General features: G+C 36.7%; 1 protein-coding gene across 3 annotated transcripts in view; it reads right to left on the reverse strand.

Annotated features, from left to right (window-relative positions):
- Nucleotides 1-6,250: 6,250 nt before the first annotated feature.
- The window catches only part of LOC131681636 (probable nuclear hormone receptor HR3), a 111,104-nt gene continuing 92,779 nt past the window's right edge, over nucleotides 6,251-24,575 (reverse strand). Inside the window, exons 3-11 of one of the 3 annotated variants that reach the window (XM_058962547.1) lie at nucleotides 23,631-23,796; nucleotides 23,398-23,564; nucleotides 22,851-23,282; nucleotides 22,554-22,739; nucleotides 22,317-22,420; nucleotides 22,105-22,251; nucleotides 21,803-22,046; nucleotides 21,584-21,734; nucleotides 6,251-11,068 (exon numbers count right to left, since the gene is read on the reverse strand). In XM_058962547.1, the coding sequence (XP_058818530.1) occupies nucleotides 10,945-11,068; nucleotides 21,584-21,734; nucleotides 21,803-22,046; nucleotides 22,105-22,251; nucleotides 22,317-22,420; nucleotides 22,554-22,739; nucleotides 22,851-23,282; nucleotides 23,398-23,564; nucleotides 23,631-23,796 (1,721 nt within the window). In that variant the 3' untranslated portion in view covers nucleotides 6,251-10,944. Of the gene's footprint in view, nucleotides 11,069-21,583; nucleotides 21,735-21,802; nucleotides 22,047-22,104; nucleotides 22,252-22,316; nucleotides 22,421-22,553; nucleotides 22,743-22,850; nucleotides 23,283-23,397; nucleotides 23,565-23,630; nucleotides 23,797-24,575 lie in introns of all 3 variants that reach the window. The other 2 variants (XM_058962546.1, XM_058962549.1) reach the window with 2 other exon arrangements.

A 24,575-nucleotide genomic window follows, 5' to 3' on the forward strand; every position in this document is an offset into this window, starting at 1 on the left:
TTTCTTCCTCATCTCCTACTTACGCGAGTAACTGATACTTGCTTATCCATTTTTTGTCCCATTCCAAACCTCCAGATATCCTCAAAATCTCCAGCTTCTTTTTCACGCATCAAACAGCCCGAACAATCCTTTCTCTTTCTCACGTTTGCAAGCACAGCGCAATTTATCAACAACAGTATGCATGCAGCAGATACAGAAGACTCCACTGGCCACGCACGTGGTCCTGACCCGAAAAAGGTTTGGAAAATGTCGGAAGAAAAAGAAAAACTGACCTGCAGGTTTCCGAATGTGGAACTAAGAAATTGGTGCGACACCTATCGGGCGATAGCTACGGGTGACGCGCTGATAATTTGGAATCGCCACTTTTTTCACCAAGCGACGCCGAACATTTTTCACTTTTTGGGAAAGGTTTATCACTGGGGAAAAAATAACTGTGAAAGCATAATAATAACTAACTGAATCATGTAAACAATTGGGATTTAAAGTCACTTTGTCAACAGTTGTTACGGCATTTAATTAGCAAGGGACTGGAAGGTGAAGTATAGTTTTCAATATTAAGAGCCATAGTACTCAAGGGAGAGCAAGGAGTTGAAGGGAGAAAGTTTAGAAATGCGTGGAAGGATCATATATGCAAGCTTAGAGCTCACCGGCGACTTAACTTTTTGTCTGCTACCGTAGGAGTCAAGATCTTTTGGCATTAGAAATGCAAATCACCTGAGTCTACGGCATGTCCGGACAAGCGTAAAGTAACTTGTTACTTCATGCTGTCGGAACCGACTAAAAGTCACCACTTGTGACTGTACACCCAATATACTAAATTAGAAATGTAATGCAAACAAAATAATATAATCAAAGATAAACTAAAATATTTTAAAAAAAACTGTTTTAATCTACCTAGTGGTGCAATCGTGCCTTTCTCATTTATCATAGCCATGATTTAGTAGCTAGATACGTTCAATGTAACATTGTGGAAATGTCTATTACATTCTTTTTAAACTTTGTAAGTATATATAAGTGCACAACTACCACGAACATGACGAGCAACATGTCGACGCTGACACACTTGAAACAAACAAAAATATGATATTTATATAGCTAAATCAGTGTGAGTTCAATGTTGTCTTCATGTTAACATATTTTGAAATGTGGGTTGGTAAGTAAGTGAGGGATACATGGTGCGAGGGAGAGGATACGACGGGAACAACCTAATGTATTTTGTTATATAGGTGGATGAAGCGAATGCGGGTGTTAGGTTGGTCTGAGAGGGACGGGTGAGAGAGTTGGGGAGGGGTGTGAGCGGTAGGAGGGAGAGGGATGGATGGAGAGTGCAACAACTTCATATTATACCTTCCATTTGAGACTAGGTTAGTGATAATTGATTCATCACCAGAGTGGCTTTAGTACTGGAATATGCCCGGAACTCAGTAATTATTGATAGTGGACAATATATTCCAAGAATCTTTGATTCACCATCAGTGGTCTAGGTCAGTTTGCAAAAATCAGTTAAGAGTTCGGTGGAAAATAGGACAGTGGCTTAGGAACTTGTCGAGTTCCCCGGGGGCCAATGTGGTGAAAGCTGCTTTGATTGGTCATTAGTGATTTAGAACCGCTAATCCAAGTAATGTTGAATCCATTTATATATGTATTACATCATTCGGACACCATGGTGTTACCAGTTTATTTGGGGATTTGCTGTGTGACCGTCTTTTTCAACCCGTAACTCCGGAATCGGAAGTCGGAAAAGCTGCATGTGGGAGCGGTATACCGTAAAATATTTATTTTTGATCACCGGGGCAAGTTTGATCAAATCAAACTTTTTTCAGTAACGTACGATAGGATGATTCCCTCTAACAAAATCATCGAAACAAAAAACAAACCATATTCTAAACGTGTTCAGCATCTATCGGCAACGATTATTTCGTCATTTAATGTATCTTTTATGAACACAAATTCAAATTTAAAATGATGCACGCAACTCTCATGCATCGTTTCAATGTGTTCAAACAATCCCTTGCATATTAATGAAATTAATCAACTTCAATCGTACTGATCACTTTTTTAGAAAACGTAAATATTTTGGTCTAATAATTCATTTTAAAAATCCTATATTTTTTTTATTAACTATTTAATTTCGACTATTTTCCTGACAAAGTTCGATAAGTCAGCGGTTTCTTTCTGGGCAATTTTGTTCTCGTCCGAGACGTCACAATATCGGGCCTTGAAATTGCTTGCAGATATGCAATTTGCATAAGATTTCAAGCGTTATCTTTCATTTTGATACACATATTTTACTGATAAAAGTTACCCCGAAAACAAATAATTAAAATTTACAACAAAGTAATTTTTCTTTTTATAGTAAACCGAAATAAAATACGCAACAATTCGAATACTTTTAATTTATGGAAACCAGTACTTGTTTTAAAAATGCAAACAGTTACATCTACTTGAATTGAAGATAGTTATTCGAAAAACTGTTGAAAAAATCATCAATGTTCCCCCATTTTACTGTACCTTTCATTTGAAACTATGCAAATCGGTTCAGCCATATCTGAGAAAATTGAGTGACATTATTTGACACACGCATGCGCACACACATACATACATACATACACACACATTTTGCAATCTCGACGAAGTGAATCGAATGGTATAAGAGAATCGGCCTTGCGGGCCTCGGTTAATTCAAGTCGAAATTTCGACCGATTGCATAACCTTTCCAAAAAATCCCAAAAAGTCGATCTTTCTCAAATTATTTTTTTCGGGATAATAAAATCATAAATCTCGACGTTTCATGCATTTCAAAGAAATTTGTCATCAAAAATACGAATCCGATTTCTGCACATTCTCTTTTGGATATTTTAGTTCCGGATTATATGGGGATTTCTTATTCATTCTATATTTCCGGTACCATTTAACCTATGCGTACGAAATTTCATAGCAGTCTGTCGAGTTAATGTACATAATATAGATAACCTTTTGAGACTAAATTTGTGAAATCTGCCCAACCATCTCCGAGAATCTAATGCGAGTTTGTTAAGGGGGCGTCTGTACAGGGCTCAAACCGAAAGTAATTTTGTTTTAGGCAGGGCAAAGCTAAATACATTTGTCCCAGGAAAGGACTAAAGGAGTGACATTAACCCTCTTAGCCAAGTCACTTCCAACGATTTATCAAACGTCCATTAAATTGGAACGGTCGCTACGGTTGGCCACGTTTCTTCCTTATTCAAGGTTCAAAATAATTCGCTGATTGAATTCTTCATTAAATAAATAATTTGATTGCCGTATAATTTTGAATCATCTTCATTTTGTACGCTGCACAGTTGGCCGCTTTAACGATTGTATCACATAACACATGTGTCACAAACATTATTATTGACAAGAAAAATTGTAGGCGAACTTCTGCAATTTTCCAGTGTAGATTAGACTAGACTAGACAATGTAATTTTGTTTTACGTTTTCGAAAGTAAGGCAACAATGTACCTCTTGTGTAATGTCAGGATTTATTTCTACATTCAATATGTACGAAAAAATGTGTGTTTCAGTCACGCAGCGCGTGCCAAGAGTAGATGCCCGATCAGAATGAAATAACAAGATTATAACAGAACACAATTTTTGTAACATATTGTGTTATAAATTAGGTCTCGTTAGTAGTTAAAATAACAGAAATTTATAACAAGTAACAATGCAAGATATAGTTTTGAAATATTTCTGTTATGTGTTTCTGATCGGGTGTCCAACCATTTCCACGTCGAGGAGCGCCACGGCGAACATGATAACTCTTGATACAATTGTCTGAAATAAGAAATTCAGTAAGATTTTTAAAGCTTAGACTTGTAGTTGCTCGATGAACCAAAAAAAAAAAAAAATAGAAAAAAAGTCTGAATTTCGGAAAATGGCTTCATAAAAATCGAAAAATCTTATATGTTAGTGGCCACGCTCACTATAATGGGAAGAATTTTTTTTATTCAGTTTTCCGTGGTTTATCAGTTTTGCTAAAAAATCAATTCAATCCGTTGAATAATTTTTGAGTTATCGTATCCGACAAATTGAAAAATTCGGTTTCGAGAAAAACGCCAATAATGTTGCCGATAGATTGAAATCTGCATATGTTACAGTAAATACGCGCGAGGAATGCATGGTTGTTTGAAACAAAAGTTCAGCGTGGCAACAGAGATTGCGGAAGACTATTCTAGAGGTTCAATACTAACAATTAAGCGAATAAAAAAGAAATCATTTTTTTACGCACTACACCAGACGCCTCCCTTAATTTTGGTCACTTTTCCCGGACACGTCTATGGTGGTCAATGTTCGATGGGGCATCGGGGAATGGTTTTAGCAAAAAAATTCTTTTTGTATTTATCGCGGTATTGGTTTGTAAAAATCGGTAAATAATTCGCTGAGAAATAGGTATGACATTAACTAAAGGAGTTAGCAAGTTCCCCGGGGCATCAAGAACCGTCATAGGTGGCCAATGTGGTCAAGGTGACTTCGATGGATCATTAATGATCTAGACACGCAAAGCCAAGTAATGTTGTGCACATTTTAATATGTATTGCATCATTTGGACATCATGGTGATACCAGTTCATATGGGATTTTGCTGTGTGCTCGTACTCTTCAACCCGTAACTCCGGAACCAGAAGTCCGATCAAGAAAAAATTCAAATGCGACCTATGGGAAGGTTGTACCTTTCGTTTGATACATTTGTGCAAATCAGTGCAGCCATCTCTGAGAAAAATCGATGAGATTCGTTAACACATACATACATACACGCATACAGACTTTTTTCTGATCTCGACGAACTGAGTCGAATGGTATATGAGATTCGGCCCTGCGGGCCTCGGTTAACAATTTCTATATGAGAAAGGCAAAAACGTTTAAAAATATTAAAAGAAACTATAATAATATAGATCTCACCCAGTCTCGCAGCACATCACAGCATCAGCATCTTATAATACATTGTACTTCGACACGGTTCATTGTATTATTTTCTAGTCGCTTCATTTGTTTGAACCATAGATTCATCCATCCTCAATTGCAGCGTGAATATTTCGTTGCTCCCTTCTTCCAGAAGACTACAAGAATTCTACAAGGTAACTCTTTCCAGACATTCGACAATCTCAACAGAAATTGATGTCCTTTGTATCTCCTTCGATGCGTTTGCAGCTCGACGCATTTTTTTCTCGAAAAAATGAAGAAATATATACGTCTACACTCATCCATCGCCTACTCTTTATTATTTTAGAAAATATCGTGGTTATTAGAAAATCCGTGTAAATAGTAGCGTTAATTAGAAAATCCGCGGTAATAGGAAAATCTCCGGAAAATAGCCTGGTAAGAAAAATCGTATACAAATGCGTGGCTTACATAAGGACATGACAGGATGGCAGAGCGAGATCAAGTTGTACATAGAGCATTATTGTAGCACTTTGAACGGAGATAATGTTATCTGCAATTTTGATGTCAGGCTATGTATTTTGGATTGTTTCAGATTCAGCCAGTTCAGTACGGGACCCTTCATAAATTACGTAACGCTTTTAGGGAGGGCGGGGGAGGCGGTACGAAAAATTATGACATGTTGAGACATATGAGGGTGAGGAGTAAACTAGAACGTTACGTAACATGTATTTATTGAAGAAAAAAATTGTTTCGAGGGATTTGTTACGTAATAGGGTAGGGGGGATAGAGAAACTTGTGACAATTTGTTACATGGTGGAGGGGGAGTTAATTTTGGGCTTTTTTGCGTTACGTAATTTATGAAGGGCTAGTCTTCCCATGAACATCGACAAGTTTGCACCCGTGTACAAAATTGCGTGCACGCGTTCAACTTCAAACATGCTTTGCGTTTATGTACAGGTTCGCATCGAACACCGAACCCAAGCAAACGATGTGCAAACTTAAGTTTAAACACCGTGTACGTACACCGTGTGCGCACATAAGAAAGGACACACAAAACAGAATGAGTCAATGCTAGTGATGATGGATGAGAGAAAGAGAAAACTAGTATCAAGAACCTGTGTGTACGGACACACAGGTTCTTGATACTAGTTCGGTTGTGTCGACGAACATGTGCTCGTGTATTGGTACGCATTAACGTGTTCGAGTTTGCACACGAAATGGTGGTGTAGGATGAGCACAGAACTAGAGCAAACATGGTGTTCGATGTTCATTTGGGAAGACTGTGAAGGGCCCCTAAAGTAAAATCGGGATCAGCAGGGTGTGTCATCAGGGTAAAGATAAAACTACCCGAATTCATGAATTTCACTAATAAAGACATTTGCTCTATATTTCTCTGTCTTATTCATCTTCGAATGCGTATTTTGTGTTTTTTTGTCATTAGTTGTTAGTCGACGCCGGTTTTGTTTTGTTTGTTTCAAATCGAATGTTCCACCTTTGTCGATAAGTATAACACTCTTTCGATAAATTTTCTGTTTGTTAGTTAAACTTATGTCGATCTTCAGACAGTTGGATTAGCAAGAACATGTTTACTGTCTTTTCGTTAGAGAGTGTTTATTTGAACCTTAGTAGATTTGTTCAGCATTTGCTTTAGATTATTTTTCTTGTTTTAAGGTTTCGGTTAGTCTTTTTATTTGCAATCTTGACAGGAATGTTTCTTGTCGTCTTTCAAGTTTATTTTGTCAGCAACTCAATCCTCTCTATATCTTGGCTTGTTAAATTGGATTAGTTGATGCGCCAGGCTTGAATTTGTAGAACAGCCATACCTCGTGTTTTAGCTTATATAAATGCATCGTGTTCAGTTTTTTTTTGGATTAGTGTGCTGATTTGATTATCGAAATTAATTTGATGAATGCCGAAATTGAAATGAGTTTGCTAATTAATTTGACCAATTAAAAAAATTGAGTTCTTTCATGTGAAAGTTGTCAATACAACTGAATTGTAATCTAGGTATGAAAATCTAGTGGGTCCGAAAAACAATTTGTCAACAGAGACGGATGGAAAAGAAGATGTTAATAATATGTTTTCACGTGAATGCTCGATGCCGATCGGTATAAATTTGTGCGTATCGAGGATTGCTATATCAACGTTCGTCACAATCCAGTGTTGACAATGACTGTTTATTACGTTGGTGCGACAATGAGAGAATTGATTTTCATTTATGATTTTCAAGCTGGTAAACGAGTCGACCGATGCTGACAAATAACAAACAATTGAAATAAGGGACAATAATGAATGTTCTTCCGTTTAGTTGGTTAGTCTTTCAACATGCTTGGTTTTGGTTTGGTAGTAAATACATTTAAATTTGCACTAATTTCGATAGAACCGAAATCTACACAACTTACTGCTCCAATTATTATTGGATTAGTTTTGTAAATTTTACTAGAGTGAGTAAGAAACAAAACAAACAAAAGTTGGTTCACTTTTCAACTAATTTATTCAACAGTGTTATTCTTATTAATTTACCTACACAGTACCTCAATGAATCCAAAAAAGATTTATGTACTAGTATATGTATAATAGTGCTTCTGTATTCAGCTAGTGTATTCTTTGATAAAAAGATATACAACTACAATAAAGTTGATCTTGTAGAAAAAGAGCATAAAATAGAAAAAACAACAATAATAAGGATTAATCAGTTTATTAATCGACCAATATAATTATTATATATAATAGATTATAATATTCAGTGAAACTTAAAACCTACCCGAATTTCGCTATTTTTTCTATGTTGTTTTTTTTGTTTCTTTAAGATTTGCTTGTTTGCGTTCCATGAAATTCATACGAGGTGTGTGTTTTTCCTCGATCTAATTATTTATAACTTCTGCATAGAATCTGCAGATTAAATTAATTTAAATTATATTAGATTTTTTCTTGTATCCTCAGTTGTGTTCATTGGCCTAAAATTAAGGTGTTATATTTATGTATAGAATTTATATAACTATTCTTACTTTATCGTAATGACGAATTTACTCTTTTGAATTTATGATTAGAAAAAAGAATCAATTATTTCTACATGTTTCTTCCCTCTTGTTTCTGTTTACTTAATGTGTGTCTGTATGTGAGAGAGTTTTCATCCTACTTTCTCACCTTTTCATTAATTGTTGTTTTTGTTTTACGTTTGCATTTTAAATATAACTTGTATGTATTGTATATTATGTAATATATATCATTTAAGGCAATTAATTCTTACATTCATGAAAAGAAGACGGGGACAGACCAGCAGCTAGACTCGTGGCAGTCGAATTTTATGCGAAAATGTTACAGTCATTGTTTTGTTTTATTTGTTTGCTTATGTCCAGTGCGCCCAATTGCTGGCTCATCTCCCGTGCTAATATATATATTCGATTTACGTTTCAACATGTGTGTGTGTATTTTGTTTTTCATTTTTGTGGCTATCTCACCGTTTCAGAACTATGATTTTCTTTGTGTCTGTGTGTAATTTTGTGTATTTAAACGTTCTTCTGTAATTGGTTTAGTTTATACTTTTGTTTTAAATATATATAATTTTATCATTCTTTATATATAGAAGCACCCATACATTTATAAGTTCTCATTTTCTTAGCCGCAGTAGGATTACTGCAAACCGTGTAACTTTTTCGCGTCCCGCATCTTTCCCGCTGAATGGTTGCACTTGACACTCGACAAACAACTACCAAGGACTTGTTTCCTTGTTTCATCTTGTGTGTGTGTATGTGTAAATCTGTTTGGAAGTGTGCGATTTGCTTTCCTATTCAGCCTAACCTTCGCTTCGCTATAAAAGTCTTTGCCATTAACTTAAGAACAAAACATCTTACCGTTTCCTAGTAGTAAATCAGTGCGCGCGTCTCTCTGCCTGCTTCCTGCTCCGAAACGGCTTTTCCATGCTCTTATTTTCCAATAATTTATCGGGTTCGTCTTTTGAAATTTTGAAATGCCTTTGTGTTTCAAAATATTTAGAAAATCAACCTAACGCTAAATTCAGTACGGGTTTTTTTTGTTTCAGTTTCCTTACAATTTTCTATGGAGGGGTTATTTTTCTCTAATAATTATCAGTTTTCAGTTTTTGTTTTGTTTTCGATTTAGCTGATTTCTGGTTTTCCCTATATCTGGAGAGAAGGAGATAGTTAGAGAGAGTTTCATGGTTTCTATTTCATTTGTCTATTCAAAGAGTCGACATATTTTGTTTTGTTTTGTAGACGTTAGAGTTCTACACTAATACAGGGGAGATAGCAAATAAAAACCGTAAATGTTCGAAACTGCACAAAAACATTAAAATTCTACTCGAAAGGAACACATTCTCTGACAAACTGGAGTGTATGACTGGGCTGCTAAAAGTGGTTTGCTGTTCTGAATTTGAGTTTTTTTTACAAGCAATAAAGAATAAAACTAACCGGATCCTGTGAATCGCCTAACTGGAAAACTAATGATCTGAATCGTTTCAAAGTGTCGGTCTGCTGTTCTAGTCTTCGATTCTTTTTCCATTATATTTTGCCTTTTTGATAATACTGTATCGAACCCTTCCATGCATGTGCTGTGGTTTGGCTTATGCTTTTTCTATTATTTCGAAAAGTTAACGAAAAATAGTTATCATTTTTACAGTTTTCTAAAGATAAAATCAAAAAACTAACAGTGTCAAAAGTTGTGTTCATGTTAACGGAGAGAACAATGTAACTAGTACGGAAACTTTCAAAAATGTTTGCACTTTTTCCGCGTTAATTTTGTTTGTTTTTTACTTTTCCAACAAAAATGGAAAATTTAACCTACCTAAAAACAGAACGTTTCAGAGAGAGATTCTATTTTTGCATTTTATATCATTTTCTCTTCAAGTCATTACTCCTACCGTTGAAACCTAGGTCGAAACTGCCTTTTTGACCATGTTTTGGAAAGCAATTTAAAATTTTTGCCTGCTTCGGAACGCAATTTATAAGTTTGTCACAATTGAAGAAAAAATAAATAAAATCAAAACAGATAAAAACGATGCAACAAAACACAGACGTGAAAAGAAACGGAATTATCTTCTGCCACTTGCTTTTAAAAATATACAGAAAGATCCGCCATAAATAGGCCTTGCTGTGTATGTGTGTCCAATATTTGTTACGTACGGTAAAAGTAAACTTAACATGCTAGTATATATAAATTTTCCTACAAATTACATCATTCTGATCTTTTTTCATTCTTAAAAATAAAAAAATCTTTCAAGAAGACAATAAGAGAAAAAAAACAAAAAAGAGATAAATTAAAACTTTTAAAATAATATAACAATCATTAAATTCATTTACATCAACAATTACTATCGCTCTGTGTTTTCTTTCTGATTTTTATTATTCACTAATGTTTCGCTTACGGTAATTTTGCATATTTCCGCAAAACTGCCGGGCGGTAAAAAGGAAAATAGTGCTTTCAAAGGTTTCAGCAATCGACAGCTGCTTTTGTTTTAACAATGCTTGAATCGAACGCACGAAACATCAAACAAAACCGTTTCGATCGTTTTTTTTCTGCGAATCGCACTTTTCTCCATTCACAGAAAGTGGCCCACATTTGCCGTGGCTGGCTTGGATCATATTGCCTAAACATATGCAACCCGCTCAGCAGCGTCGAGCGCTTGTTAGTAGATACTCTGTTCAACTCAACCGATTCGATCTAGCGTTTGTGAAATAAGCGCCTGCCGTTATGTACTTGGGAAATTGTTGCCAGTCTACTTGGTTTGTGTGATGACTTCCCCGTCTTGCTGGATGATGATGATGAAGGTGTTGTTGTCGCTGACCGGAACGGATGTAGGAGCTGTAGAAGTGTTCATCTTTTGGTTGCCATCTTCCACCGCTTCGTTGGCTGTACGCTCTTCCAAATATTGCTCTTGTTGTTGCTGTTGCTGTGGATGTTGTTGATGGTGGTGATGGGATTGAAGCTGCTGAAGCTCCTGCTGAGGGCGATATTCTTCATTTGCTACAAGTAAGGGAACGTGATCCGAGTTCTGCTCCGGAAGTTGTGGCTGCTGCTGGTGATCCTGTTATGTCATCAGGTCTTGCTGCGAGTCGATCGAGAAGAGCTCCTTGTACAAAGCGGGGAACACATACTGCGGGTGATCTTGCTTGAACTTTTGCAGCGCTTCCATGTGCATGATGGAAAGCTCACTGGAAGGCAGAAAGGAAACGGATTAGTATCGTTGCAACCGAGTTTTATTTGCGGGGTTGGCGTATAGTCGCATATCAGTTCCTGGTGTATGTTACGCTTTTGATAGGCGATTTTATGCCGAACTCCAGAGCAATGTTCCTTAGAACTCATTTTTTGAACATTTTTTTTTATTTATGGACGTCTTATAAAGTATTCGATGCATTGGATATTCATTCATGAACACTTCCATTGAAAACGTATTGATTCTAAATTGAAAGGGTATTATTTTGGGAGATATTGTGCTTTTGCACTTCTTATTTTATGTTAACTGTTCAAAGTGGCGTAGTCAGAAATTTGGTTTGGGGATAGTTTTAATGAAAATCACTGATGTTTCGAAAATGCTTACATTTAAGGTAACATTGATAAAATATTATAAATTCAGAAACAAAAACGAGTGATGAAATCGATCATGAATCGACCAAAGCGCCGAAGTCGCAATGATATCGAATCGAGAAAGATAGCTTTGAAAATTCGGTTCAGAAAATTAAATCGTATTTTAACAGTGTTTGCATACTGCGCTTTCAAATGTATTGAAACACTTTGAAACAATACTAGTTTTCGGAAGCATAACTAAAATGTTTTATATAATAACGTTTTCGTTGATAAAATAAAAAAAAAAATATTTCGCCGAGTGTTGTTATGAAATGTTGATTAGGTCATTTTCGAGTCGCGCTCTTGTTTTGTAAAATGTGGCTTTCGCCGTGCTCGCTGGCGGGAAAAATTTGTTATTCCCCCGGGGCGTAACAAGCATATGGTTTTTATTTAGGGCGATTCTGTTTACGGATCTTGTAAACAATGATGCTGTCAATTTCGCCCGTATACACTACCTTAGAAATGCAGAGGCGTAACCCGCCTGGTATTTTGTTTACAGTTGAAAGTCGGATCCGCCGTTTTGTTTTTTATTGATTTTCATGAAGTGTGAAATATGTATAAATGAGTTTTTATATTTTTTATAAAGTATTTTTACTCCTCTTTCAGATATTAATCAAATCTCTGTTTGTGTATTTTTGTTAGTTAGGCCCATTTGTCGGTTCACGATCGAAATATCTCTAAACTACATTTCTTTACTATTCACACAAATTTGGAAACAATTTTTGTGAACCTATCAATTTTGCTACAATAATGTAAAAAACTGATTTAATCCACCTATCAGTGAGATGAGACATTTCTTACACACATCACTGTTGTATTATTCACTAATTTGCCGAACACACGCAAAGTTGGCAAGCAACTAGATATGAGATAAGCAAACTTAAAATAAATACGAAGCAAAAAAATAAAAAAAATGTTGTTCATAAAATAGATAGCATGATTAATATAAATCATTAAAAAAAATAAATCAAATTAGCTCAAATGAAAATTAGACAATATTAAAAAAGTTATGAAATTAAGAGCGTAAATTAAATTATTTCAAGCTAACAAACTGTCATCCAATAATAAAAAGAACTGACTAAACCGAATTACTAAAATGAAGAAACTGAATAAAATATATGAACTTGGAAAAATCAAGAATTTAATAAAATGATTAAAATAAATGAAATAAATAATATGAATAAAACCAAAATAAAATTATTGAATTAATAACATAAATAATATGAATAATATGGAAAAACTTATCCCTTCCATACCTAATATTTTTCTAGCACATAATAATTAGTAACAAAATTGTTATGAATATTCCCCAAAAGGAAGTGATACAACTAGTTATTTCATTAAGAGCAACAGATATTCCGACCACCAGACTTTGAAACGGGACCACTACATTGAAACGTGAGAAGTATTCTACTGCAAAAATATACGCAACAGATCAGGCTTTCATGAGAAAACATGTACTTGTATCGGTTGACACGTGACCAGTTCTGCATCTCATAATCCCTAACTAGGTCCAAATTGGTCCGGTTACCCATACATGATTTACATTTTACTTGTTTGTGTTTCTTAAATTAAAAGATAACAATTTCTGGAACTTAATTAAATGAGCTACATGTGAAATTGATCAACTTTTTAGTTCACTTAGGTCATGCGAATTTGGGCAGTGTTCCCTGGAACCGATGTAACTACGATGCTTCGAATTTCACACAAACATTAATGACATTTTAATTTCCCTAACGACAGAGCAAACAGAAAGGTGAATGTTTGTTTGACTTTCTCCTCCATGTGGTCCTTTCAGAAGTCTGTTTTCTTGCATTTCTTGTATTTGTAGTTGTTGGTATTCGAGTATTGGACGATTTTGAGATCTGTTAACAGATTAACCTAAATTCCTGATTTTCGTTTCAAACTAATATTAACGAATTTTGTATTTTTCGAAAGAACTTATAGACCTGTGAGAAATATTCAATTTTCGGTGAAATATTTCAACAGATGCACGAGTTTTTGAGGTATCCAGATTCTGCCGCGAGTAAGTTTTAGTTTTACTAGCATGTGCAATACGGTGACAATATAAACGACCATGTTTGAAATCACTATTCTACACCCCCTAGTTTATAGAAAAACCTTTCAAACGAGCTATAGATTGTTTAAGTTGGACTATTATCAAAAGAGATATTCACCATTAAATACAGACGATAGATTTTTAGCATTTCCCATAGCCATATATGAGACCAAAAACATGCAATCTATTACTAACGCCAAAACGGCTAGTTGTAGGTCAATAGAATCTTCGAAGAGTTAATGGATGAAATAATCCCTTTCTTGTGGTATTCTGCTTTTGCTGATTAATCCCCATACGAGTGAGATATTTTCATAAATTATCTCTGAAGATATTGTATTGAAATGATGCCTTCAGCAAATTTGTAGCTCTTTTTTGTGAATATCTTTACTGAAGACATCAAACATCTATTTTGAATATTTTAAAAGCTATTGCTTGTTGTTTGTGGATTACCCTTTAACGCCTATTTATTGCTCATTATAGTAATAATACATTTAAATAAGCCAAATAATTTTTCGATAAAACAAATCTCGTATTTCTTTTTTCTAGCTACAACAGCTAGAAATAACCACCGAACAATTCCAAGTTGTCTGATCACTTATCGATGCAAAAAAAATTCATTCCATCTGACTGCAAATTTTCTAACTTATAACTATCGGATCGAAAAGCGATATAGATAACTCTAAGCAACGGCGTAACCAAGAGGAGGCCCACAAACAAAAAAAAATCGGATGTAAGTTAAAAAATTTATATTTATAATACAGTGGAGATTTTAACAGCTTCATATGAAAATTGATAGTTTGTAGTTTGATGGGCTCTAGCAGACGAACTAAGTTGAATTTGAGTAAATCCTTTCTATTTCTTATCTTAGAAATCCGAAAAATGCAAAAATAAAAATTTGAATTTTGCACTGTCAGACCCCTTAAGGGGAACTTAAAGTAAATAATTAGAAAAGATTGCAAGGATACATGTAAGGAACAAAGAAGAATATTTTAAGAGCTTCGGTTTATTAAAAAGACAAAAAAATATATGTCACGATTTTATCAATGTCCATGTTTTATCAGCTTAAAATTCGCCAAGGGGCTGATAAAACGAGTCTTTACTGTAGTACAATTTCAACAATCTATAGCTCGTATGAAAGGATTTCGTGAAAGTTGTCTAGAGAAATATAAAGAGTTTATCTGGATACTTAATTTCAGCAACTAATTTAAAAACACTACAAAAACGCCATTTTCACACATTCAAACATTCATATCTTGGAAATTAAACATCAGAATGAAAAACCATTTAATAGCGTTCTGTCCGGGTGATAGGCCTTTCATTTAAAATTAGTTGGGATAAGATCGGTTCAGCCGTTGCTGAGAAACACGAGTGAGAGTTTGTCCGTTACATACACACACACACACACAGACATTGTCCCAAATCGTCGAGCTGAGTCGATTGGTATACAAGACTCGGCCCTCAAGGCGTCGGAAAACATCTTGAAAGTTTGAGCGATCTCAATACATTTCTTTTATAAGAAATATAAAAATATAACTTGACATTGAATACCACTGCTGTCATATGAAATGGCATGCTTTGTAGTATGGATCGCCAAAAAATGGCAAATGGGATATTTTTTTATATCTTGCAATATTTACTCAAATGGTTTATTTTTAGTAAAAAGTATATATAACGTTCTAACTAGATAAGCGTGAGGTTCGGTATGATAATCCTCCTGAAGTTGCGCAAATGGCTCGCTGAACGAGCAGCCACGGGTCCCCAAAACGATTTCACTAGATATTCAGAGCAGCGTGCACTTAGTGCACTAGCATGACTTCCGGAAGGTTCAGATAAATTGTCCTCCTTCAAAATATCTGAAAGTATTTCTAAAGTGATCTTAATGAAAAATTAAAACTGCAAAAGTTAACACAAAGAAAACCATTTTTTAAGAAACACGCTTTGTTTTGGTAAATTTCTTGTAAAATGAAAAGTACACGACATACAGTTTCAGTGTCTTCGACAAAGTTTTTTAAAATTCTTCAATTTTCCGGAAGACAGCGCAACTCTATCTCAAACCATTAAAATGTTAATTTCCTGATTTCAAAAAATTAAAGGGTTGTGTACAGGACACGACCACGGTGACATTAAAAATATAGCTTTTTTATCTATCACACATATCGACACACGTTCTTGTTCACTCGCCTGTTTTCATATGTTACAATTTGCTATATACCCCCCCCCCCATTAAAACATAATTTATTGAAGGTCTTTTAACGGTAATCTATTAATTAATCAAGTATCTCACTAGGTGATTGGCATTATTTGGCTGATCCATCTAGTAAAAATAGGCTGGTCTGTCCAGAAAATATATTCAAAAGAAAAGTTCCATATTGAGAGCTGTGAAGAAGAAACCCACGCCCGCCAACGGAAATATACAGATTCTCCATAAAATATGAAATTTCATTTTCCATTTAAATTTCCAATAATGTACTAATGAACTTAAGTAAACAATCTTAAGTGTAAGTATTTCTTGATCGATTAGTGGTGGAAAAATGAAATTATTTGATAAATTACATTGTTATGCAACGTTCGCACTACCAGTTAAAACGGGTTTTTATGCTATCTTGGTGACATTTTTCTTGTTGCTAATTATTAAAACGTGTTATAACTCTGTAGTGTAAACGTTGTATTATTAAACCAATTCTGCAGCGTTTTATGTTATATAGGTGTTTTATGTGGTAATAGGACTGACATAATTATATCTTCAGTACAGCGGTTTGTTTCATAATTTAAAACAGATTTATTTTAAAATTTAAATTAGTATACCCAACCGTATTTGTTGTATACCTTAAAACGCAATTAGAACTGTGTTTTAAATACATAGGGTAGGACAGATATTCTGACTGGTTAAACTGGGAAAACAATTTTAAGTCCAGTAACGCTTAAGACATGGCTTGAATTTGAATCGAAAAAGAACACGCGCTTCAACTGCTACTGGGAGGGTAAGTTCTGTTTTAAAATTTTCCGTTGTTTGCAGTACGAAACAAAAGTGTTTGAAATTAGAAAACAAAAAGTTCTGCTGGGAATGTGATTGTTTCCGATGCAATTACACTCAGATTTTTCACGCAGGGGATACAGGCCGTGTAAATGAAAACCGCGTAAATTTAAAAAAAAAACGCGTTAATGAAAACCGCGTAAATTTCAAAATCCGCGTAAAAAAACCTGAGTGTACTCTCCTATATAAAATACTACGCTGCTGAACAGTGCAATAACTACAGAAGCACGTTGTCAGATGCCTTACTGATAAAAAACATATAACCAAAATATGAAACATGAAAACCAATTGGCTCTTTACCCTACGCAGCTACAAAGCGCCGTAAACATGGATTAACAAGTTACAACGCACACGCATGCATAAAAATAAATATATTTTTTTCAAACGCAACACTCTTAAGCAGCACACGCCGTATTGAATTAAATCCAAACCACCCCGCCCACCCACTTTGCAAATCATTCTGTGACACCATGCTGGTACCCGACAAATACCGCACACGGCCACCGCTGCCGAAAATGCATAGCGTCTACCGCTTATTGTAGTGCCCAGACCAGCGTCCCAGCCATGATCTTACCCGTTCGACATAAGAACAAAAACTGATTCAAACGGGTACGCGTCACCTCTATTTATAAACTAACCGTATATGGTTTAGTCACTTAGGTGCGAGTGTGTGCAAATGCCAACGTTACCGAAAATCGATAGCGCTTATTGCATCGCCCGGAGACGACGTTGCTCGTGTGGGATAAGAGCAACAACTGATTTAAACGGACATGCGTTGCTTCTATTTATGACTTTTCGTGTTTCATTGAGCAACTAAGCTGCCCTCTTTTGACGGCTGTGTCTGAGAAATCTGCCTCACGAATGGTATTTTTCCCGTTTTTTGTGAACTTTTTAATTTTACCAATTTCCAAAAGTCTACTTTTATTGGGGAGATATTAAATGATTACCAATATTTAAGTTAGGTGTTTCTGAATCGGTTGGTGTATGAATGATTAAAATCCATCTAGTAATATCGGAGTTATAAGCGTGCAAACCTTACATAGTTTCGTTACATGGGAGATAGTTTAGATTTTAGAATGACACCTAGCCCCAGATAGTGGAGTAAGACATTTTTAATGTCAAAAATTAGAACCACCCTACCGACTATTTAAAATAATAATTGTTGTAAAGTGCAATATTTTATAATGAAAACGTAACTATATTTTTTATATTGCCCACCGTGAACGTAATTTAAACATATTACAAAGGGTCAATGCATGAAAAACGAAATTTTTAATATAACTTTTTCAGTTTTCATTTTTTCCAACCTATCCTTTAGATGTTTTTCGGAGTTTTGAAGACGAACATTTTCTTCTAATACACCAAAACTCTAGCTTCTATTATTTTGAAGATATGAGCACTTAACGTATCAAAAACAGATTTTTAAATCAATTTTATATATTTAAATATTGTTTTATAATTTTTTTTGCTCAATTATAAATCTTATCATGACTTTTTTATGGTCGAAAAAGAATTATCTTTTGTTTGCCTCAACGAGTGATATTGTTATAACAAAAAACCCATTTTTGGCGAACAAGTGCTCATAACTTTTCAACGAAAATAGTTAGACATGTGGTGCCATGAAACAAATTATTCGCCTTAAAACAATCTTAAAGTTGTCCGAATACTACCTCGGTTTTTAATCAATAAATGCAAAGATTATTTAAATAAACAGCTAGAATGAATTTTGGTACAATTAGAATCACCTAAACTGTTGTTTTAACAAAATGAAGGGGCTCACAAACTACGAAAACTTCTCCGAAGACTTAATAAGGCTAATTTGTTTAGATTTAGTAAAATCTCAAAATTGCTGCTTAATTTGCATTCTGGACCACTGTGCATTGTGCGGAAAAATAAGAAAACATTCAAAAGGTCTATCAAAATAGATTCTTTCTCAATAATATATGAATGTTATGCTGTTAGCACCACTATGCGATCTAAATTCTATTTTTACAACGAGACACGAAAGCCTTTGAAATACTGTATAACTTCGCAGAACATCAGATTGCACTATCTCTTACCATTGCATAGATAGGCGTATTACCTTCAATTAATTTTGCTTACTGGCGCCACCAGGTGGTAGAAGTTTGCATTTTTTAAATGAGAAAGTAAAGTATTTTTTGCTACTCTACAACTTTGTAGAACATCTAAATACTCCATCTCTTACCGTTGTACAGATAGGAGCACTCCCATTGAATTGCTTGGCTCACTACCGCCACCATGCGGAGAAATCCTGAAACTTTCCAGTGAAACCAAAAAGTCCTTTTATTCCTCGACAACGTTGTGGTACATCATAACTTTCTATCTCTCTTCGTTTCAGCGATATATGAGTTTTTCTTAACCTTACTACACTTTTACATGTGGTTCACATACATGAGATAAGCGGAGTACGCCCTTTGCGAATGTTAAGCAGCAGTATCCAACTTTAAACGTTAATAACCTTTTAACGGTTGGTTGGATTGTCTTGCAGTCTTCGACAAACTTGTTCGGCATATCTTAACTCCTTCTTAGGTCTGTGTTCGGAAGTTTACTGCGACCTCTAGTGACGATTTTGTGAACTGCGAGTGTTTCCCCATACATTTTGGCCAAAAATCCCATATAAACTTTAAGCTCTTTGGGGGAGGGGTTAGGGTTAACTGATTTCGATCAAATTTGGACAGTGTCATTTTTTCATGATTTGGAATGTAGGTTGTGAAATTTTTTTTTCATATGAATTATTGTCACCCTAATGTGCAACAAAACAAACAAATCGATGGCTTTAAACATGTACACTGAGCGGCCATTTTGGGAACTGGGATGGCACTCATTTTGGCCAAGAAAACCCGTTCAATTACCCTTAAAGCAGCATTACTTATAACGGGTGTCCAATAAAAAATGAGAATGAATTCAATACCTTTCTGTAATCAAAGTAAAGATCGTAATTTTTATTCTCTTCAAGAGAATTGTTCTCAGGACTCCTTAGAAATGGGTGGCATATTTCTTTTCACTCAGGTGCTGTTAGTTCAATCGAAGATGGCGTCGAAACAGCAAGTATTCCGTGAGCGTGTTGTAGGGGAGCCCTGGACTAGTTGGCGGTTGGGGAAAACTGGCGGAATCCCCTTTTCTCCGTTACCATTACACATATAGTGCTGTCTCTCGTAGTGTACCTCAAGTAATGTGAAACACATTATCCAAAGTGTTTTTGTTGCAAAACATTTTGTTTTGTAGAAGTTGTTGTTGAATTTTGAATTGAATTGAAAGTTGTTGTATTAATTTATTATATTTTCGACCATACTTTGTAATCCGTATAGATATTATACCTATCCACAATCAAAAGTTATTTCTTAACTCATTTTTTATAAAATATGCGGTTGGGGTAAGTTGGCGGTGACGCACGCGGGCAAGTTGGCGGTACTACTTGCAGTGCAAAAATAGTCATCAAATATTTTCATTTCTGGAATTCACTCCAAAGAACAATAATCATTTGTTATTGTCTCTCGTCAGTGCAGGGGACATTTTTTTCGGCCAATCGCCTGAAGAATTTCGAAAATTTGCTTTTGAATATGGAGTATGCGCCGAAGTCAAAATGCCGGGGTATTGAGACTGAAATATGTTGGCAAGTGTTGAATAATATATAGTTTTATTGAAAATACAATCAGCACATTTCACCACTGATGTAATCGAATTTTTATTCGATTGCTTATTTTCTGGCATTCCGCCAACCTACCCCGGGGCTAGGGTAAGTTGGTGGGTTTTCCGCGTCACATATTTTTGTCTCTAAAAATGGAGACAATGTATCAAACATTTCTACAAAATTCTGCCCCTTCATGCAAAGTGTACAATTTAAAAAAAATCTACATAAATCAAAGCGATAAAAATGAAAACTGAAAACACCGCCAATCATCCCCGGTTTCTTCTACGGTTTTACGAAACGCATGGTCATCGTGGAAAAAAGTTTACTGTAGACCAGTTTCGAGACGAAAACGTGCCCGTGAGTTCAGTTTTCTTGATTCACTGAACCCTCAAGACGGAGGACAACATCTGTCGGAAGAAGACTCGGTCCCCCGAGTACACGGACGAGTAGATAGCGTTCGTGAAATCGCAGTGCTGGTAGATGACGAAAAACTATCGCGGGACGTCGTTCGTGCTGGACGATGGAAGTTCTTTCCGCTCTCGAAGACCCACTTTCCAAGAAATGATAGCTACTATTCCAGTGACACATTCCAGGAAATGACAGCTACTATTCGGCCACACCCTCCGAAGTAAAATATGAGTTTAAGCATACATTTGAAAAAAATAGTTATGCTGTACATCGCCATATCGGACAGAGCGATTTCAAAGCCGCGGTTCAAGCCGAGCGGTCTGGCCATCAACCAACAAGTGTACCAGGAGGAGTATCTTGAGAAAATTCTTCTGCCGTTCTTAATGGAGCACATGCGGATGGAAAATACGTCTTCTGGTCGGACAAAGCGTCTTCTCTTTACGCCAAGAAGACGCTGGAGTATTTTGAGCAGAAAAAGATACCGTACGTGCCGAAAGAAAGGAGCCCGACCATTTTGCCCCAGTGCCGTCCCATTGAGGATTTTTTCGGCTCCAACAGTGCCCTAGTGTGTGTAGTCGGTGTTACACCGGCTAAATGTATCGTCGAAAGCGTTATAAAATAATATATTTATGAATTCTTTCTACTTCTGCTCTAATCAGAGATGCAAGTGAACAAAGTGAACGATAACTCGCCGCAGTGGCTGATCCAGGGGGAGGGTGGTGGGGGTCCGTGACCCCCTCCGAAATTATTTCACTTGTTGAGAAATTTTAAATGAGTTTCAATTTTATTTTAGTATATGGTTCTATGGTGGGTAACCTCTTAACTTCCGCTATATGTAGTGCCATATGAGTTATAGAAGCGATTGAAAAATTTAAGTCACCAATGTTTCGAAATAAATGAAATCTTTTACTCTAGTTACAGCTTCATAAACATTCTTGAATTCCACTCACCGGAAGGTTGGGATTTTGTTCAGCAGGATCTCAAGCACCGTCACGTCACCCTTGAGTGGTGCGTGGTTCGCTTCGATCTCCTGCCGTATGGCGGACATGCTCATCTCGAACAATCGCTGGATTTCCGTATTGCCTCGGACGCCATTACGTTCTGTTGAAAAAAAAAATGCATCGAAATTTAAAATGATCCGTCCATATCAGAGGAGATTTGCAACTAACCGGGCCACAGCAGGACAAGACTCTGGTAAAGCGCCAGCTCCGTTTCCGTCAGCTTCAACTCGGCGATACTTTTTGCAGTCTCAAATATGCACGCCACCAGCTTCATCTCGAACGAGTCAGACGTGTAGAACACCTCCTGCGGCAGCATGATGTCTCCGTACAGGACGGAGTTGGTTGAGAGATCCATCAGTCGAGACATGCGAACGATTGCCAGTTCGAACGAGCCGGTCTTTAGCAGGAGAATCTACGGCGGAAGTTAGTTAGTCTGTTTCTTGACATGGGTGACCAGTGTCAATACTTACCTGATCGTCTTGACTTAATCGCATGAAACCCGGTATCAGCTTGGCGAATTCGATGATCTGCTGAATCATTGCCGTCAGCTTCTCCGCACAATCCAGCCACAGCTCCTCCTGGCTCATGTTTTTGTAGTACAAAATGCGGGTAACGTCCTGTTGAACACGTGAAATATTCATAATTATAACAGGTTCAACTGATATTGCATGATTGCTTTTACCTGTGACTTTCGGAACATTTCATGCACTATCTCCAGCTTGTGGTTGGTATTCGCATGCGCTTCCGCCAAGGTCTTTATCAACACGTCATTGATGTCGCCTTCGGCTGAAAAAAATGCAATGAAGTGATCCGACGTTAGACTGGTTGCAAATGTTTGAAACAATCAAAGTAAGGTTAGTTTCCACCAGGTCAAACAAAAGACAACACAGAGAATACCCATCAACGAAAACCACATTACCCCATTTGGAATGCGAATCGCAGGAGCTATCATCCTCGCCAAACGAAACCGGTGTATTCTGGCTAGGGTGGAGTGAGGGAGGCATCCCAATACCATCCGCCCCGCCAGCACCGGTACCGTTTCCGACCGTAGATACTGGATTCTGTTGACAGCAATCGGTACGCCTTATGCTGTTACCTGTGACTTCTACTGTAGTGTTCATCCGTTCGGCAGCGGAAGGCATGTTCAATGGTTAGAAAGGGTATTCGTTAGTGTTAGAGTGGAGGGAGTGACGTTAGTTGAAGCAGTGCGATTCACCTGAGCCTGAAACTACGGTTTGTGCCATCCCCGGACCATTTGGAACGTTGGTTTGCACCATGTTCGGATTGACCATCTGCGGTTGACTATTCGGCGAGGGTAGGAAAGTCGTCGAATCCACGAAGCTTCCCACGATGTTGTCCACATTCGTTAGCTGCTCCTGCTTGATGGTGATAATTGTACTATGTGTGCTGTTGTTGTTGTTGTTATTGCCGGTGGTCGGACTAGGGAGTGTGCTTATTGCTGTTTGTTGGTTAGGATTCTGCTGCTGGGTCAATTGCTGTGTTTGCTGTTGGCTTGGTTGCTGCGATTGTTGTCCCCCACCTGCACCGGGTACTGTACTATTGGCAGGGGTCGTTGCAGTCTGTTGAACTCGTGCTAAACGAATATCGTTTAGCGTTATTGCTCGATGGTTTGGTGAGCTGTCTTTGTCTAGAAGGTGGGTTAGTAAGAGGAAACAAATGTACAATACAAGGATAGGAGTCCGCCACCGTGGATGGTTAGTAACATGCATAAAATTGAGTTAAAAAGCAAATGGCTAACTTACTGTGTCCACTTATGAAATCTGAGTCTATTATCGTACTTCGAGGTTCATAAGTTGTTGTACTATCCACGTAGTCTGCCGAGATGTCGTAGCCCATCGTCTGCTGCGGGGTAACCGATGTCGAGTAGCCGTAGGGACTGCCGTAACCAACCTCATTGTTGTACGCATACCTGAAAGATATCGTTGGAAAAATTCCACTACATAAAGGAGATCTTATCAGCCGATGTAATTCTTACCCGTTGTAGCCATGATGCAGCTGGTCACTACTCGAGGGCGTCTGGGTGTCAAACACTGAACTGTCGGGCGCTGCGTCGCTTTGGGCTCGCATCTGGGCTCGATGAAACCGTACCTCGTCCTCTACCTTTTCCCGCTGTTTCTTCGACATTCGACCGAATTTTACCGCTGGAAATGGGAAGTAAAGGGTACACAATTAAATGATGATGACAGTACAGTCGAATAGTGCAGTAGCTATCAGAGTAAAAATGCTTTCGATACATTTTTTCATGTTTAATGATTTCGATTTCTTCAACATATATTTTATCTTTATCAAGTGTTAACTCAATGAGAATATGTGTGCTTAAACGAATATAAAATCCCGATGAAACGATACAAATCAGGTTAATTGAAAATAGCCCTTCAGGGTAGCGGCGTAGGTGCAGTGCACCATTGCGTTTGGACGAATTGTGCGAATCATACAGCATTGATCTAGTATCATTCACTATAGCCCACCGACCGGAAGGAATTATGGGAGTCGAGATGATGGCTTATGTTAAGACTTGCTTGGGATAGGTTGGCAAATAGCCAAAGCGACCAGTGATTATTGATTAACGGATCGATTGAGATTGTATTTGGGGCCCGTTTTATGCAAATGTATTTAACAAAATCTTCTAAATATCGTTAATAGAGTTTTTAAAGACAGACGGCTCTATAGTTTTTATCATGCTATCTATAGTTTTTATCATTTATCCGGATACTAGGGTGGATGTACCAATAGTCGCATGCTTAAGGATTTTTTTTGATAAAAAATCGATTAATAGACCTATGGGCCATGTTAATACATTAAACGAAAGCTTTTAGTCCCTACTTCATAGGAAAAATATAAAGATGGCTTAATAAACAATTTATGTATTCAAAACCGCTTGTACCACTATAGGAACACATGTACTAATAGTGGTGCAATC

This window comes from Topomyia yanbarensis, chromosome 2 (assembly GCF_030247195.1).
Source record: "Topomyia yanbarensis strain Yona2022 chromosome 2, ASM3024719v1, whole genome shotgun sequence".
Taxonomy (NCBI): domain Eukaryota; kingdom Metazoa; phylum Arthropoda; class Insecta; order Diptera; family Culicidae; genus Topomyia; species Topomyia yanbarensis.